General features: G+C 35.6%; 1 protein-coding gene across 1 annotated transcript in view; it reads right to left on the bottom strand.

The window, feature by feature from the left end:
• The window catches only part of XPR1 (xenotropic and polytropic retrovirus receptor 1), a 242,984-nt gene that overhangs the window by 7,288 nt on the left and 220,899 nt on the right, over nt 1–14,797 (bottom strand). Inside the window, exons 12-14 of the mRNA XM_035010567.1 lie at nt 12,001–12,167; nt 7,317–7,456; nt 1,734–1,955 (exon numbers count right to left, since the gene is read on the bottom strand). Coding sequence (XP_034866458.1) covers nt 1,734–1,955; nt 7,317–7,456; nt 12,001–12,167 — 529 coding nt within the window. The remainder of the gene's footprint in view (nt 1–1,733; nt 1,956–7,316; nt 7,457–12,000; nt 12,168–14,797) is intronic.

Here is a 14,797-nt window from a genome sequence, read left to right as displayed (position 1 = left end):
TAAAGGATGTGCTAAAGGCTGCAGGAGTCCCAAAGTCAGTACTCAAATTCAGAACTTCTTATTTTAGATTTCCTGCTCTCTCCATTGCACATAACCTGTTCCATTGTTCTAAATACCTTCCTCTGGTTGCAATCTAGTATCTCAGTGTTTTTCCACTTAACACCTGAAACTGAACATAATAATCTAGTTCCAAAGAGCTTCCCTGGTTCTGAAGCTGAAATAGTGTATGTTTAGATTGCCCTCTGCTGGTGACTAACAAGGATAAGACATTCACATTTAGTAGCTCAATGAGACCTCCTGTCCTCCAGTCCTTTGTGGCACTTACCTTGCTGACCCCACCATCCCTCGCACCCCCCTCCCTCCTGCTTCTTCAAACTCTGCTTCCTTACTACAACAGTCTCATGCTTGTTTTGATGTTCTTGCCAATGACCTCCCTGGCCATTCCTTTCCTGCTCCTTTTGTTTATTCTTTTTCTCTTGCCTGTGTTTCCTCAGGCTTAGCTCCCTGCTTTTCTTTTCTCTACCTTGTCCTCTTCAGAGAACTTCCAAATTCTATTTGAAGCTTGGGCAATTTCTACTCTGCTCTCCTATATCTATAGGTTACTATTACCACCTCCTATTTTTTACTTCCTTTACCATCTCATTACATTATTTTTAGTCCTATTGTAAAGCATCCTAACCCAAGTCCTTGATGTCTGATATTTCAGAATACTGTGGTGGCCTTTCAGTTGGTCTTCTGGCCTTCAGTGTTCCATTTCCGAAAGTATCTTGCACAGTGCCATTAAAACTTATGAAAATACTACTTTCATGTCATTCTTCCATGAAAAACATTCTCCGAAAAAAAAAAGAAAAACATTCTTTGAATCCTTCCTGCCTGTATGTATGATCAAGCTTGTATTTTCCAGCCTTTTACAATCATACTTCATCCATTCAGCTAAATTTTTTTTTACTATAGTTCTAGTCACATGGCTTTCCTTCTACCCCTATGTCTTTACTGTGCCTCTGTCCTAGTCAAGCACTCTCTTATCCTTTAGACAACTGCCCATGCTCAACTTAAGTCTTCCCCGTCATTCCAATCCACTGTGAATACTGTCTCTAAGTTCCAAATGCAGCCACAATATATTCTACACTTATTGTTCCTTTTAGGATCACACAAAGGTAATGACTTATAAAAATACTGTTGTGGCTATTTCAGTAAAAAAATAAAAATAATAATAACTTATATTTATATAAGCTATTTATATATAAGAACTCTTTCTGTGAGGAAACTGGTCTAAATCCCATGTCATAACCACTCTATAAGCAGGGATCATATTAATTCCAATTTTCAGATGAAGGGCAATACAGAGAAATTAGGTAATTTGGTCAAGGTTACATAGAGGCCAAGTGGCAGAGCCAGGATTCCTAAAGTTTATAACTTGAAAATTATTTGTATACAAAACATACTGAAGTGTCAAGTAAATTATTCTCCAACAAATTTTCCCCAGTGTACTTTTAATGTCAAATTTGTAGCTTTAATGCATTAATTAATGTATAAATGACATTTTACTCTATGTGTTCAGACATTCTATAGGTTGGATTATATGAAATTGCTGCTATTGCTTTCTTGTAGGTGAAAAATGGCTGAATGCCAGCAATTTCATGTGGGTCAACCTCATACCATCTTAGTTTAAATGTTAGCCAGGGCCAAAACCTGAAGGAGATTCGTCTCTGAGAAGCAGAAGGCATACATACTGAGAAGCGAGGCGAGGCCGGCGCAGGGATATGCTCTGGCTGTACTTCCATGGCCGGTTCTTCTGGCGGTTTCGTACCCCGTCATCCTGGTCCATCATCTGTTCTAGGAGCGTCTGATCATCCGCATTCAGAGGGGCCACAGAGATGTCCCGCACGGCACGGAATTCACCACAGTTATTCAGATGCTCATTCTCCAGGCGGAAGAAGTTCCACACAAATCGCCTTAGCAAAATGGGGTAAGTAGGCAAATTATTTATAAAATCTGAACTTACTATTGTAACCTGTAACCCTCCCCGTATATCAAGTTTCCACTCATGAAATAAAAACAAGGAATGAAGGGTTAGAATATTAAAACAGGAAAAGATGTGTGGTGGTGGGTGGGGAGGGAACCAGAATGGCCTAGGCAAAGGGGGAAATTCCCGTGGCTAGATGGGTATGTGTCTGCAGTTCAAGGGAGAGTCCAGGGCTGGAGAACTGCACAAGCCATGGGATTAGGAAGAATATAAGTGGAGGCAAGAAGTGGGCATAGGATTAAGCCCTGGAACAGTCCAACATTTACAATTTGGGAAGAGGAAGAACCAGTAAAGGAGTTGAGAAGGAACAGCTAGGAAGATGTAAGGGTATAGCTTCTGAGAAATGAAGTGAAAAAAGGGCTTTGCTGAGAGGTAAAGTAAGGTAGGTACAGAGAACTGACTGCTGGATTTAGCAAAACAGAGAGGCAGTATGATACAAGAATACAGATTCTGAAAGACTGTCTAGATTCAAATCATGACTCCACCATTTACTAGGCATAACGACCTTGGATTACTTAACCTATGCTTCAGTGTCATTAGCAAAATGGGACAGTAACAGTATCTACCTCATAAGACTGTTATGAGGATTCCTAAGTTAATACACGTAAAGTGTTTAGAACGGTGCCAGGCACACAGTGGGCAATACATGAATGTTTGCTGCCATTACTGTTATTATTACTGTTGTTATTGTAGATTATTAACAAAAGCAATTGAGTTTGAGTATTGGGAAAAAAGATTTGAGTTGAATTAAAGGAAGAAGGGGGAGGAGTGAGACAGTGGAGATACCAAGTACAGACATCTTTTGAAGAATTCTGCTGTAAAGGAGACAGAAATGGGCAAGAGTTGGAGGAGGAAAGGAGATTCAAAGGAGGCTTTTTGCTTTTGTTTTTCATGGGTGATAGAACACCTGCTTCTACTATTAAGCAAATAATTTTTAAAGGAGAAATGAAATAATCAAGAATTTAAAAAGTGAGTTTTCTTTACTAGAAAAAAAAATTTTTTTTTAATTCATAAAGCAGCATCATATGTGGAAGAGAAAGAAGTGGGAGGGCCGTAGGTCTTGTAGTGATGGAGAGTCTCAGGTCCTAGACCTAGACATCTGGGAAAGTGAAGACGAAGAGGGTTGACACATGATTGGGAAAGAGCACTAACAGCAACAAGTACACTGTTTCCAGATTCAACCTTTATCTTTCAGGTTTATCTTAATGTTTCTGGGTTTCATCTTATTTTATCAGACTTTGTGATAGATGTGCCCAACCTGACTCAGAGGAATGCTATAAACATGTCTGAAAATATCTTTATTTCATTTTCATTTGTGAAAGATATTTTCCATGGAGAAGGAGTTCTAGGTAGACCATTATTTTCTTTCAGCACTCTGAAAATATCATTTTAATGACTTCTGATTTTCATTGTTACTGTTGAGAAGTCAGGAGTCAACCTAACTCACTTCTTTGATGATAATCCTTTTTTAGGCTGCTTTCTTTAAAATAAGCATTTAAATTAAAGTATTACATAGATATACAAAATTGTGCAAATCATTAAGTGGGCAACTTATTATAAAGTGATCACACTGTGTAATTACCACTCAGAAATAAAAAATATAATATTATCACACACCCAAAGCTGCCTTTATGGCGCCCTCCTGTGTTCTAGAGTGGTTATTGATTACCTTTCATATTTAGTTCCCCAATCCACCTGGAACTGATTTTGTATACTGTATACAGTATACAATAAGAGTCAAGATTCATTTCCCATTGTCATAAATCAGGTAGTGTCAATGTATGTGTGAATCTGTTTCTGGACTCCTTATTCTTTTCCAGTGGACTATTTGTCTATTCTTTCACTAGTATCAGACACTGTCTTAATTACTGTAGCTATATAGTAAGTCTTGATATTGCAGAGTATAAGTCCTTTAACTTTTTTCTTTCCAGTCTTGGCTGTTCTATCCTTTTTTTTTTTTTTTTTAAGATTTTATTCATTTATTTTTAGAGAGAGAGCAAGCAAGCAGGGGAGGGGGGGACAGAGGGAGAGAAAAACCCAAGCAGACTCCACACTGAGCGTAAAGCCCAAGGCGGGGCTCGATCTCACAATCATAAGATCAGACCTGAGCCAAAACCAAGAGTTGGACGCTCAATTGACTGTGCCACCCAGGCACCCCTAGTCTTAGCTATTCTTCGTCCTATTTCCATATGAATTATAGAACTGGCTTGTCAATTTTTGTACACATAATCATTCATTAAATTTATTCCTAGGTATATGATATATTCTGATGCTATTCAAAATGGTATGGTTTTTAAAATTTCATTTTCTAGTTATTTGGGATTGTTTTTTAGAACATTAAATTTTTATTTATATTGACCTTGTATTCAAGGACACAGCTACAATTAAAATAACAGCTTATCTGTAAATTCTTTTGAATTTTCTGCATATGCAACCATGTCATGGATGAATAGTTTTATTTTTTTCCTAATTCTTTTTTTTCAAAAAAGATTTATTTATTTGAAAGAGCATGCATGCAAGGAAGCTGGGGGGAGGGGCAGAAGGAGAGGGAGAAAGAATTTCAAGCAGATTGTGAGTGGAGTCCAGCGCAGGGCTTGATCTCACGACTCTGAGATCACAACCTGAACTCAAACCAAGAGTTGGACGCTTAGCAGACTATGCCACCCAGGTGCTCCTCCTTTCTCATTCTTACACTGTCTCCTCCCCACCCTCCACTACACTACCTATACTTGCAGTATGATGTTAAAACGAAGTGACAACATGCATAATAATCTCATTCCTGATCTCAAGGGAGAACTTACAGTGTTTTACCATTAAATATGATCTTATTTATGTTTTTTGTAGATAATCTTTGAATTATTCATGAACATGTACTGACTTTTTCTCAATGGTATTTTCTACACACATGAAGGATGTTCCCCCTTTATTCTATTAATGTGGTGAGTTAACACAGATTAATTTTTAAATGTTAAATGATTTTGAATATTAAATCTCACATTCCTAGAATGAAACTAACTTGGTTGTGACGTATTATGCTTTTTATATGTTATTGGATTCATTAGCTAATATTTTCTTCAGAAGTTTTGCATTACTCTACGTGAGACAGACTGGTTGGTCTTTCCTGGAATGTCCTCGTAGGTTTAGATATCAAAGCCACGCTGGTTGCACAAAATAAACTGGGAAGTGTTCCTTTTATTGCCTCTTTCCTCTGGAAGAGTTTTATGTACAACTGATATTTCCTCCTCATATATTTGGAGGAATTCCCCAGACCTACAGTTTTCCTTGTGAGAAGGATTTTTTTAAAAAGATTTATTCATTTGAGAGAGAGAGAAAGATCCTGTGTGCATGCACATGGCGGGGGGGGGGGGGGGCAGAGGGAGAGGGAGTGACTCTCAAGCAGACTCCCTGCTGAGCACAGAGCTGATGTGGGCCCCATCACATGATCCTGAGATTATGACCCTGAGCCGAAATCAAGTTGGATGCTTAACTTACTGAGCCACCCAGGCACCCCCCTTGTGAGAAGGATTTAAATATGAATATGATTTCTTTAATAGATCTAAACCTATCAGATTTTATATTTCTTGTTTTATTTTTTAAATTTAAATTCAATTAATTAACATATAGTGTATTATCAGATTCAGAGGTAGAGTTCAGTGATTCACCAGTCTTATATAATACCCAGTGCTCATTACATCACGTGCCCTCTTTAATGTCCATCTCTTTATTGGTTTTAATAAACAGTGCTTTTCAAGGAATTTGTCCATTCCATCTAAATTTTTTACTTTATTGGCATAAAGTTGCTCATAATAATCATCTTACTCTTTTTTTTTTTTTTTTTTTTTAAGAGAAGGGGAGCGGGGAAGGGGTAGAGAGTGAGGGAGACAGAGAGAATCTTAAACAAGCTCCATGACCAGCATGGAGCCAGACACAGGGCTCGATCTCACAACCCTAAGATCATGACCAGAGCTGAAATCAAGAGTCAGACACTTAACTGACTGAGCCACCCAGGCACCCCTCATCTTACTCTTTTAAAAAAATATCTTGAGGATTTTTGTTATTTGTAATTTGTGCATTTTTTCCTTTTTTACTCCATCAGTCACACTTAGACATTTTACCAATTTTATTCATCTTTTTAAAGAACTTTGGCCTAATTTTCTCTACTTTATATTTTCTATTCCATTAATCTCTGTTCTTTGTATTTCCTTCTTTCTACTTTCGTTTGGGTTTGATTTGCTGTTTTAAAATTTTCTTGAAGCTATTTATTTTTCCAATGTACACATTTAAAGCTACATATTGCCCTCTTGGCATGGCTTTAACTTGCATTTTGTTCTGTCACATTATCAGTTTCATTATGCTCAAAATATTTTAAAATTTCCATTACAATTTCAACTTTGACCCATGGGTTATTTAGACATGTATTGCTTGATTTCTAAACATTTGGGGATTCTCAGTTATCTTTTTGTGATTTTAATCCTATGAAATTTGTTGAAACTTACTTTATGGTCCAGCACGTGGTTAATTTTGGTAAATGTTCTACATGCAAATAAAAGAATGTGTATTTAGTTGTTGAATGCAGTGCTCTGTATATGTCAATTAGGTCAAGTTGGTTAATGGGACTATTTGTTTATTACTGAGAAAAGTATGTTATAATCTTCCTCTAAAATTGTAAATTTATCTACTACTTTTTAGCAACATCAGCTTTTGTTTTACATATTTTCAAGCTATGTTATTAGGTCAAACAAATTTGAACTTGTTATCACAACTGAATCTCAAAAGTCTCTAGGTTTAGCAAATTTCTTTAGAGCAAAATTAGCTTTAATGCTTCGCTTACCTTGGGGTATCTGCTTTTACTCAGATTTTAGGCTATCTTGTTAGATCACTGATGTCTTTAGGAAGATTTAAAAGACAATTCCTCTGGCATTTCCTTTGTTTCCAGTGAAAAAGCTGCCTGAATAACCCAGAATGTCAAATTGCAAATAATGATTCTCAAAAGATTTTTATTTTAATTTCTATTAAGACTTTTTACCTCCCAATTTCCATTCATGACCCTTCTAATGGAGCCCAATTCTAGAAAAAGCTTATAAGCCATCATTAGTAGTATTTTTAACTTTGTAAGAATTAACCTCTTAGACCTTCAAGGAGGATTTCCAACTCTGATGCCATGAGAAGTTTGAGAAAAGTTGGGAAATTTAAGCCTTTTAAGTATAAGTTTTAATAAATTCTAACTTGTAAGTATTGGGTGTCTTCTAAGGGAAAAAAACTTCGATGGACTTTTTGGTAGTTTGCTTACCGGAAAACCTCAAGGGGAGCAAAGACAGTAGCAACGATGTCCCCAGAATGAGGCGACAATGTCATGGAGGTAATTGAGATTTGGACAGTCCAAGCAAAGCGCAGAATCACATCCTCTATGATGGCACAGTAGTAATAGGCCTAAGGAATAATAAGCAAATTGAGTGCACTTACCATTATGTTTCTCACAAATAAGCACATTTTTATCACAGCAACGAGACTCACATATGTCCCATCAACAAGCACAGGCTAAAGAGGAAAAATGGTTTTATTTTTATTTTCTATTTTAGAAAGATCTCACCAATTTAGTTTTTTTCTTAAATAGTGCAATATCAAAATGAAGTTTTATTGAATTTCATTAATCACTTAACAAATATATTTTATTCTCATACTGTATGCCAGGCTCTCTTCTAAACCCCAGAAATATAAACCAGATGAGATCCTTGATCTGATTGAGATTATATATTAATGTGTACATCATATGTTAATAAAGACTCAAGAGAAAAAAGATTAGCAGATTAATGAACTGTGTTATTTGCACTTTCATTCTCAAATTGCCTTACTCTGCATTTGAAGGAGTTTTACCTTGTTTTTTGAGGTCATTAAATAAAATGAAGCTTGGATATCACAAACATGGATTGAATTTAAGGAATGTTCTATTTTTACATGGGAAAGACAGCATTCAAATTCTTTCAGGTACTAGCACCCACTATTTTGGAGTCCAATTTTAGCTACACAAAAGTTTTAAGTACACAAACTGCCAATAGACTAGAACTGTAATCCATGGATTTGTTTGTTATTAATCTCTGGATAATCAGCTCTTTAAATACATGTATTTAAAGGCTGTGACATCTTATGGGAACTAGAATAGCCACGTATTTACAGCATCACATTTATGTTTTTTTTTCTTTTACAAAATTTAACAAAGGAATACTAGTCATGTTAGAAGGTTATTAACAAAAAAAGAGCAGTCTCCTTGCCACCTTCTCTTCTCGTTCTCTAGAGACCAACAATTTCAGAATTTGTAGCTATCTCTCCTAGTATTTATCCTTCATATTTCTAAATACTGTGTGTATATTGCCATATCTTGATTAATCAACTGGAGAGGTTATCCACTGCTGATTAGGATAAATTTATGAAGTTTTTTTTTTTTAAAGATTTTATTTATTTATTTGACAGAGAGAGACACAGTGAGAGAGGGAACACAAGCAGGGGGAATGGGAAAGGGAGAAGCAGGTTTCCTGCCGAGCAGGGAGCCGGATGCGGGGCTCGATCCCAGGACCCTGGGATCATGACCTGAGCCGAAGGCAGACAATGACTGAGCCACCCAGGTGCCCCAATTTTATGAAGATTTTAACATATTTACATACCTCCCTGTTCCTTCCCCCATCCATTCAATACAGCGATAATGCAGTTTTTGGATAAATCCACATCCAGTGAACTCATTATTAGGCCTCAGTGAAGAACTGCAATTTCATGTTACTTTAAGAGTCAGTCTTAAAATGATCCACAGTTGACTATGTGGGAGCTTGATGTTACCAAAAATGTGAAAGTCTTGGGAGGAATACACTTAACATGAGGTCAAGAGACAGAGAAAAATTAAGTTTTAAAATGGAGATAACAAAAATACTTCCTGGATCCGGATGTGGTGCTCAGCAATATGATCTGTTAATCCCTAAGAACTGATTTTAAGATTCATTTAACTGTGTTCTTAATTTTTAAATGAAGCTCCTCCACTGGACTCCACCAATAGCTCTTCTTTCTTTTTCAAGTAGAATGAATTTTATTCCAATATTTGTCTTTTTTTTTTTTTTTTTTTTAGATTTTATTTATTTTTTTGACAGAGAGAGACATAGCGAGAGCAGGAACACAAGCAGGGGGAGTGGGAGAGGGAGAAGCAGGCTTCCCGTAGAGCAGGGAGCCCGATGTGGGACTCAATCCCAGGACCCTGGGATCATGACCTGAGCTGAAGGCAGACGCTTAACGACTGAGCCACCCAGGCGCCCCCAATATTTGTCTTTTTAAGATGAAAAGGGATGTGGCGATCTAGCAGAACATTTTTCTTATAAATTTGCAAATTATAATGTAGGAAACCATATACTGTATTTCCTAGGGTTATGAAAATATGCAATAATGAAACTGAATGAAAAACTCTATTCACTAATTTCATTACACAGAAGCCAGTAAGTTAGAACTATTTAAAAGGAGACATGGATTAACATTTATATAAAAATATCAACAATTCATCTGAGCAATCAGCCTGAGAAGTAAATGTATTATAGTGCTCAGTAAGGCAAGAACAATATGAGGAGGCAATAGCTTACCTTTTGGTAAGCACAAAAGGACCATCATTTACCTGAGCTCATGTCTGCTCTCTGACTTGTACTTAACATTACTGATTTTCTTTCTTTCTTTCTTTTAAAAAAACATTTTTTAAAGTAATTTCTACATCTAATGTGAGGCTTGAACCTACAACCCTGAGATCAAGAGTGCTCTAACAACTGAGGTGCTCCCTGATTTTCTTTTCAAATGAGATTTATAAAGATATGTCTAGTGCCTTGGTCATATATTCCAAATTTGCACATTGGGATTATTGCTATAGCTTACGTAAAAAAAAGATCACTGTAAATTAATATCCTCCTTTCTGTCTTCATTTACTTATCTGAAGTTACCCTACATATCATTCTTTGTATCCACTCTCCTACCATCTATCTTTAGTGCTCACACTTTAATAAAACAGCTTTCCCTATTCACCAACTGAATATTACATATTCACACACTTTTCAAAGTTCAGTTTTGAGGTACTGGTGACATTCTGACATAGTACGAAGTATGAGTGACCCAATCTATATACATCCTTCCTCATCACAGAACGTTAGAACTGGGAAAGGATCAAGAGATAATCTAGTAGAAGAGAATATACTATAGTACAGTTGCTTAAAGTTATGTAGCTAGTTAGTGAGACACCTGAGATCAGAATTCACTTACTAGGATTCCTAGTTCATTGTTTAATTTCTTTCATTATCTGAGTAATGATACTCTTGGTCTTTTTTTAATTTAGGCTCTCTTATCCTTTTATTCATATATAAATAATTCCTAAGGAAATATCCATGTGTTTTCAGACTAAATTGGTACTTTACTTTAACAAATATTGGTTGAAATAAATGAAAAGAGAAGCCTTCTTGATGCACCAAAGGAGAGTCAGGCACTTCCTTTCCTTTGTGCTTTCACAGCACTACTCACTCAGCCAAGTATTTATTGAGGCATTCCACAAATATTAAGTCTACTATATGCTAGGAACTATGCTGGGCAGTGAGGGATATGGATACCTAAGCAGATAATTACAATACAATGTGATAACTGCTTTAAGAGAAGTTTGTAGAAGGTAAAATGGGATTAGGACAAATGGTTAAATATGCTTAGAAAAATAAAGGCTTTTTAGAGAAAGTAACCCTTGAACTGACTTTTTAAAAGGAGGAACCGGAGACAATGTGGAGAAAAAGGAACCCTCATGCACTGTTGTTGGGAATGTAACTGGTATAGTCAACTGTGGAAAACAGTATGAAGAAAAAGAAATAGAACAACATATGATCCAGTAATTCCACCTGGGTATTTACCCAAAGAAAACAAAAACAGTAATTTGAAAATATATCTGCCCTCCTTTGTTTTACTGTAGAATTATTTACAACAGCCAAGATATGGAAGCCATCCAAGTGTCCATTGATAGATGAATGGATAAAGAAGATGCAGGTATATACATATATATATATATATATACACACACACACATACATACAATGGACTATAACTCAGCTATAAAAAAGGATGAGATGTTGTCATGTGCAACAGCATGGATGGACCTACAAGGCACAATGCTAAGTGAAATAAGTCAGAAGAGAAAGACAAATACCATATGATTTCACTTATATGTGGAATCTAAAAAACAAATTAATAAACAAAAAGTAGAAACAGACCCACAAATACACAGAACAAACTGATGGTTGCCAGAGGGGTGGGGGGTAAAGGAATGGGCAAAATGGGTGAAGGGGAGTGGAAGGATATAGGCTTCCAGTTATGAAATAAGTCACTAGGATGAAAAGTACAGCACATGGAATATATAGTCAATGGTATTGAAACAGTGCTGTATGGTGACAGATGGTAGCTACACTTGTGAGCGTAGCCTAACATAGAGTGTTGAATCACTATCTTGTACACCTGAAACTGATGTAACATTTGTGTGTCAACTATACTTCAATTGAAAATAAATAAAAAATTAAAATAAGAAAAGGAGAAACAGGAGTTTGCAAGGCAGACAAAGGGGGGAGAAGAGGGCATGTGAGACAGAGTAAACTGCATGTTCAAAATTAAGTCATAAATTATAGTAAGTGATTTATTCCTCTATTCTAGACTTTATCACATTGTATTGCAATTTGTTTACTTACCTGTTAAATATAGTTTATGGCCTCTTTGAGAACGAGAACTTTTTTATTTTCTATAGTGCCCAGCAGATAGTAAAAAACTGACATTTTTGCTGACAGAATGAATTAGTATTTTTTGGTAATTAGTTGTTTTTTCTCAATATATTAGGTTGGGATTAGGTATGCATCATAATAGGATTTAGCTGATGATACACCAGAGCTCTTGTTGTTGTTTTTAAAACAAATACAAGCATTCTTTGTACATACTTTTTGGGGGTATACAATCTCTTCCCGGAGAAAGGTGTTTTCTCCAGCATTCTTATCAAAGAGACCCCAGTCCATCTTCAGATCCCAGATGAGGGTATAACAGGAACTGATGATACAAAACACGATCCAAAGATAAAAGAATACCATGGTGTCTGAGTGACCTCGTTCTGAAGAAAGAAAAGGGAAAGGTAAAAGAGACAATTGGAGATTTAAGTAAAATTCCACATTAAATAAAACTAATTTTAAAAAGATTCTTTATACAGCACCATAAAGGAAGTAAGATTTTAAACAAATCTCCCTAGTATGAACGCTGTCTAATAGACGTTAAATAGTAACTCTGATTCTCCTGAAGTACAAAGTAATCATCAAACATTTACCAAATACATAAAATTTGTACAAATGTGCATTTGAGTTTTGGAGGCTCTATGCTGAATACATAAAAATCCAAATAATTGCAATGGAGGTTTTGAATAGTACAAAAGATGTCATTTTAATTTTTACCATCAGGTGGCAGATTAGGGTCAAAGATGAAAAAAAAAAATTGAGAAACACCACTAATAAGAAATGTGCTACATTTGCTTCAAGAAATTCTTGGATGGTTTTAACCTTAGAACATTTCCTTCATATACTTAGATTTTGTCTATACTTACTGTGAATACAATCAGATACTTTTAATTCCAGATAAAAAGCCAGAAAGCAACAGATTGATTATCCTTAAGGACATATACGAAAGCAAATTTCTCTCAAATCACAAAACAAAGCATGATATTTTTGCCTTTTTTAGACGTTGTTTATAGATACAAATGCTGGGAACACTACAAAGTACACTCAAGCAGAATAATAAAAATAATTTGCATATGTTGTTATATAATTTAGTATTTTTCACTCTTAAGTGCTTCATATATTCTCTAATGAAATTCTTCTTTGGTAAATTTCAGTCATCATGATATTATTTGTGTTCCCAGAATATAGGTATTAATATGGTCCTGAATTATCAGGAAAAAACAGGAATCAGGAATTATCAGGAAATCAGGAATTATCAGGGAAAAAGTTATGAAACATCTAATTCAAAAAAGTTTAAATTTTGGTTAGTTTCCCAAAGGCACAGAAAATAAAGGATGTATCATGCCTTATCCACAATCCTTCCTATTAAAATAAAGTCCTTCCTATTAAAACGAGTGTTCATTAATCATTTTTAGGCACTGAAAGTATTAAGTACAGTATAATTCAAAGGCACCCTTTAGAAATTTATAATATAGTAAGCGGAAATAGTCATTTGTTATTAATGATAAATCTGAGTTCAAAATGAAGTATAAACAAAGCACTATGAGAACATCAAGGGGAATGGGAATGTTTCCAACAGTAGGAAATAAGAGGAAGTAGCATTTGAGTTATTTGTAGAAGGATAAATAAACAGTGTTGCAAAAGTCAGGCAAATGATGCAAGGATATTCAAAGCTGAAGGAAGATAATGAAAAGCCAGGAGGGTGGGAAAGTACAAGGTGTGTTTGAGGAGCTGCAAATAATCTAAATCTAGTGTGGGTGAAATATGGAGGATGTAAGAGAATGAGTATGATTTAAAATGAGCCTGGAGAAGACATTTTGGGTCTGACTATGGAATGACCTCTTGGTACTTAGGATCTTATCTATTTTAGAAAAATAATTAAGCTGGCAGGCTGCTTGCATCAGAATTACTTAGCCAATTTAAAAAATATGGGTATGTTATAGTTCCAGTATTAATCAGTTCGTACCAGCTCAAAAGAACTGTTACATTTTCAAAACTAAACTGTTAAACACAATTATTAAAAATTGAATTATATAAACTTACAATTAGTTATATTAAAAACAAAGGTAATAAAAAAGCAGAATTCATTATTTCCTAATTATTTTACTACATTTTGCTATTAACCTTTTTTTTTAGGTTATATATGTTTATTGTATCTGTATGATGGAAATATTATATAATGCTGTGCTACTATATATCTTTTCCCAACATGCAATATTATCTTAGTAGCTTAAACTGGCTATGGTGGAAGTATTTATACCACAGAAATCAACAAACACTGCAAATCAGTACCTCCTGTCCCTACTCCTACCTAAGAGCTGGTTTGTTAAACATATAACAGCACATCACTGTTCAGCTTCTTCTGGAAAGTCAGCAGTTGGAAATAAAAACCAGTATTTTTTCAATGGTCCACAAGTGATACTAGTGAACAGTCAAGCTTAGATATAAACACATTTTCAGGGATGCCTGGGTGGCTCAGTCGGGTAAGCATCTGCCTTCGGCTCAGGTCATGATCCCAGGGTCCTGGGGTAGAGTCCCATATTGGGCTCCTTGCTCAACAGGGAGCCTGCTTCTCCCTCTGCCCCTCCCCTGCTCGTGGCCTCTCTCTCTCGCTCTCTCAAATAAATAAATAAAATCTTTTTTTTTAAGATTTTATTTATTTATTTATTAGAGAGCGAGTGAGAGAGAAGTAGCATGAGATGGGAGAAGGTCAGAGGGAGAAACAGACTCCCTGCTGAGCTGGGAGCCCGATGTGGGACTCAATCCCAGGACTCCGGGATCATGACCTGAGCCGAAGGCAGTCGCTTAACCAACTGAGCCACCCAGGCACCCAATAAATAAAATCTTAAAAAAAAAAAAATAAACACATTTTCAGGTTTAAACTATTTTCATAAAAACTCTTCTTCACCAAAAGTAAATTGGGTTGACTATTTATATTATAACACTGTAGACATAAATTATCAGTTTAAAAGTCCTAAAAAAATACTTATTATCTAGTTTAGTTGGATGTGTT

This window comes from Mirounga leonina, unplaced genomic scaffold, assembly GCF_011800145.1.
Source record: "Mirounga leonina isolate KUSES-001 unplaced genomic scaffold, KU_Mleo_1.0 Mir_154, whole genome shotgun sequence".
NCBI classification, from domain to species: Eukaryota; Metazoa; Chordata; class Mammalia; order Carnivora; family Phocidae; genus Mirounga; species Mirounga leonina.
Note: the sequence above shows the minus strand (reverse complement) of the source record. Positions and strands in the feature narration are given on the sequence as shown.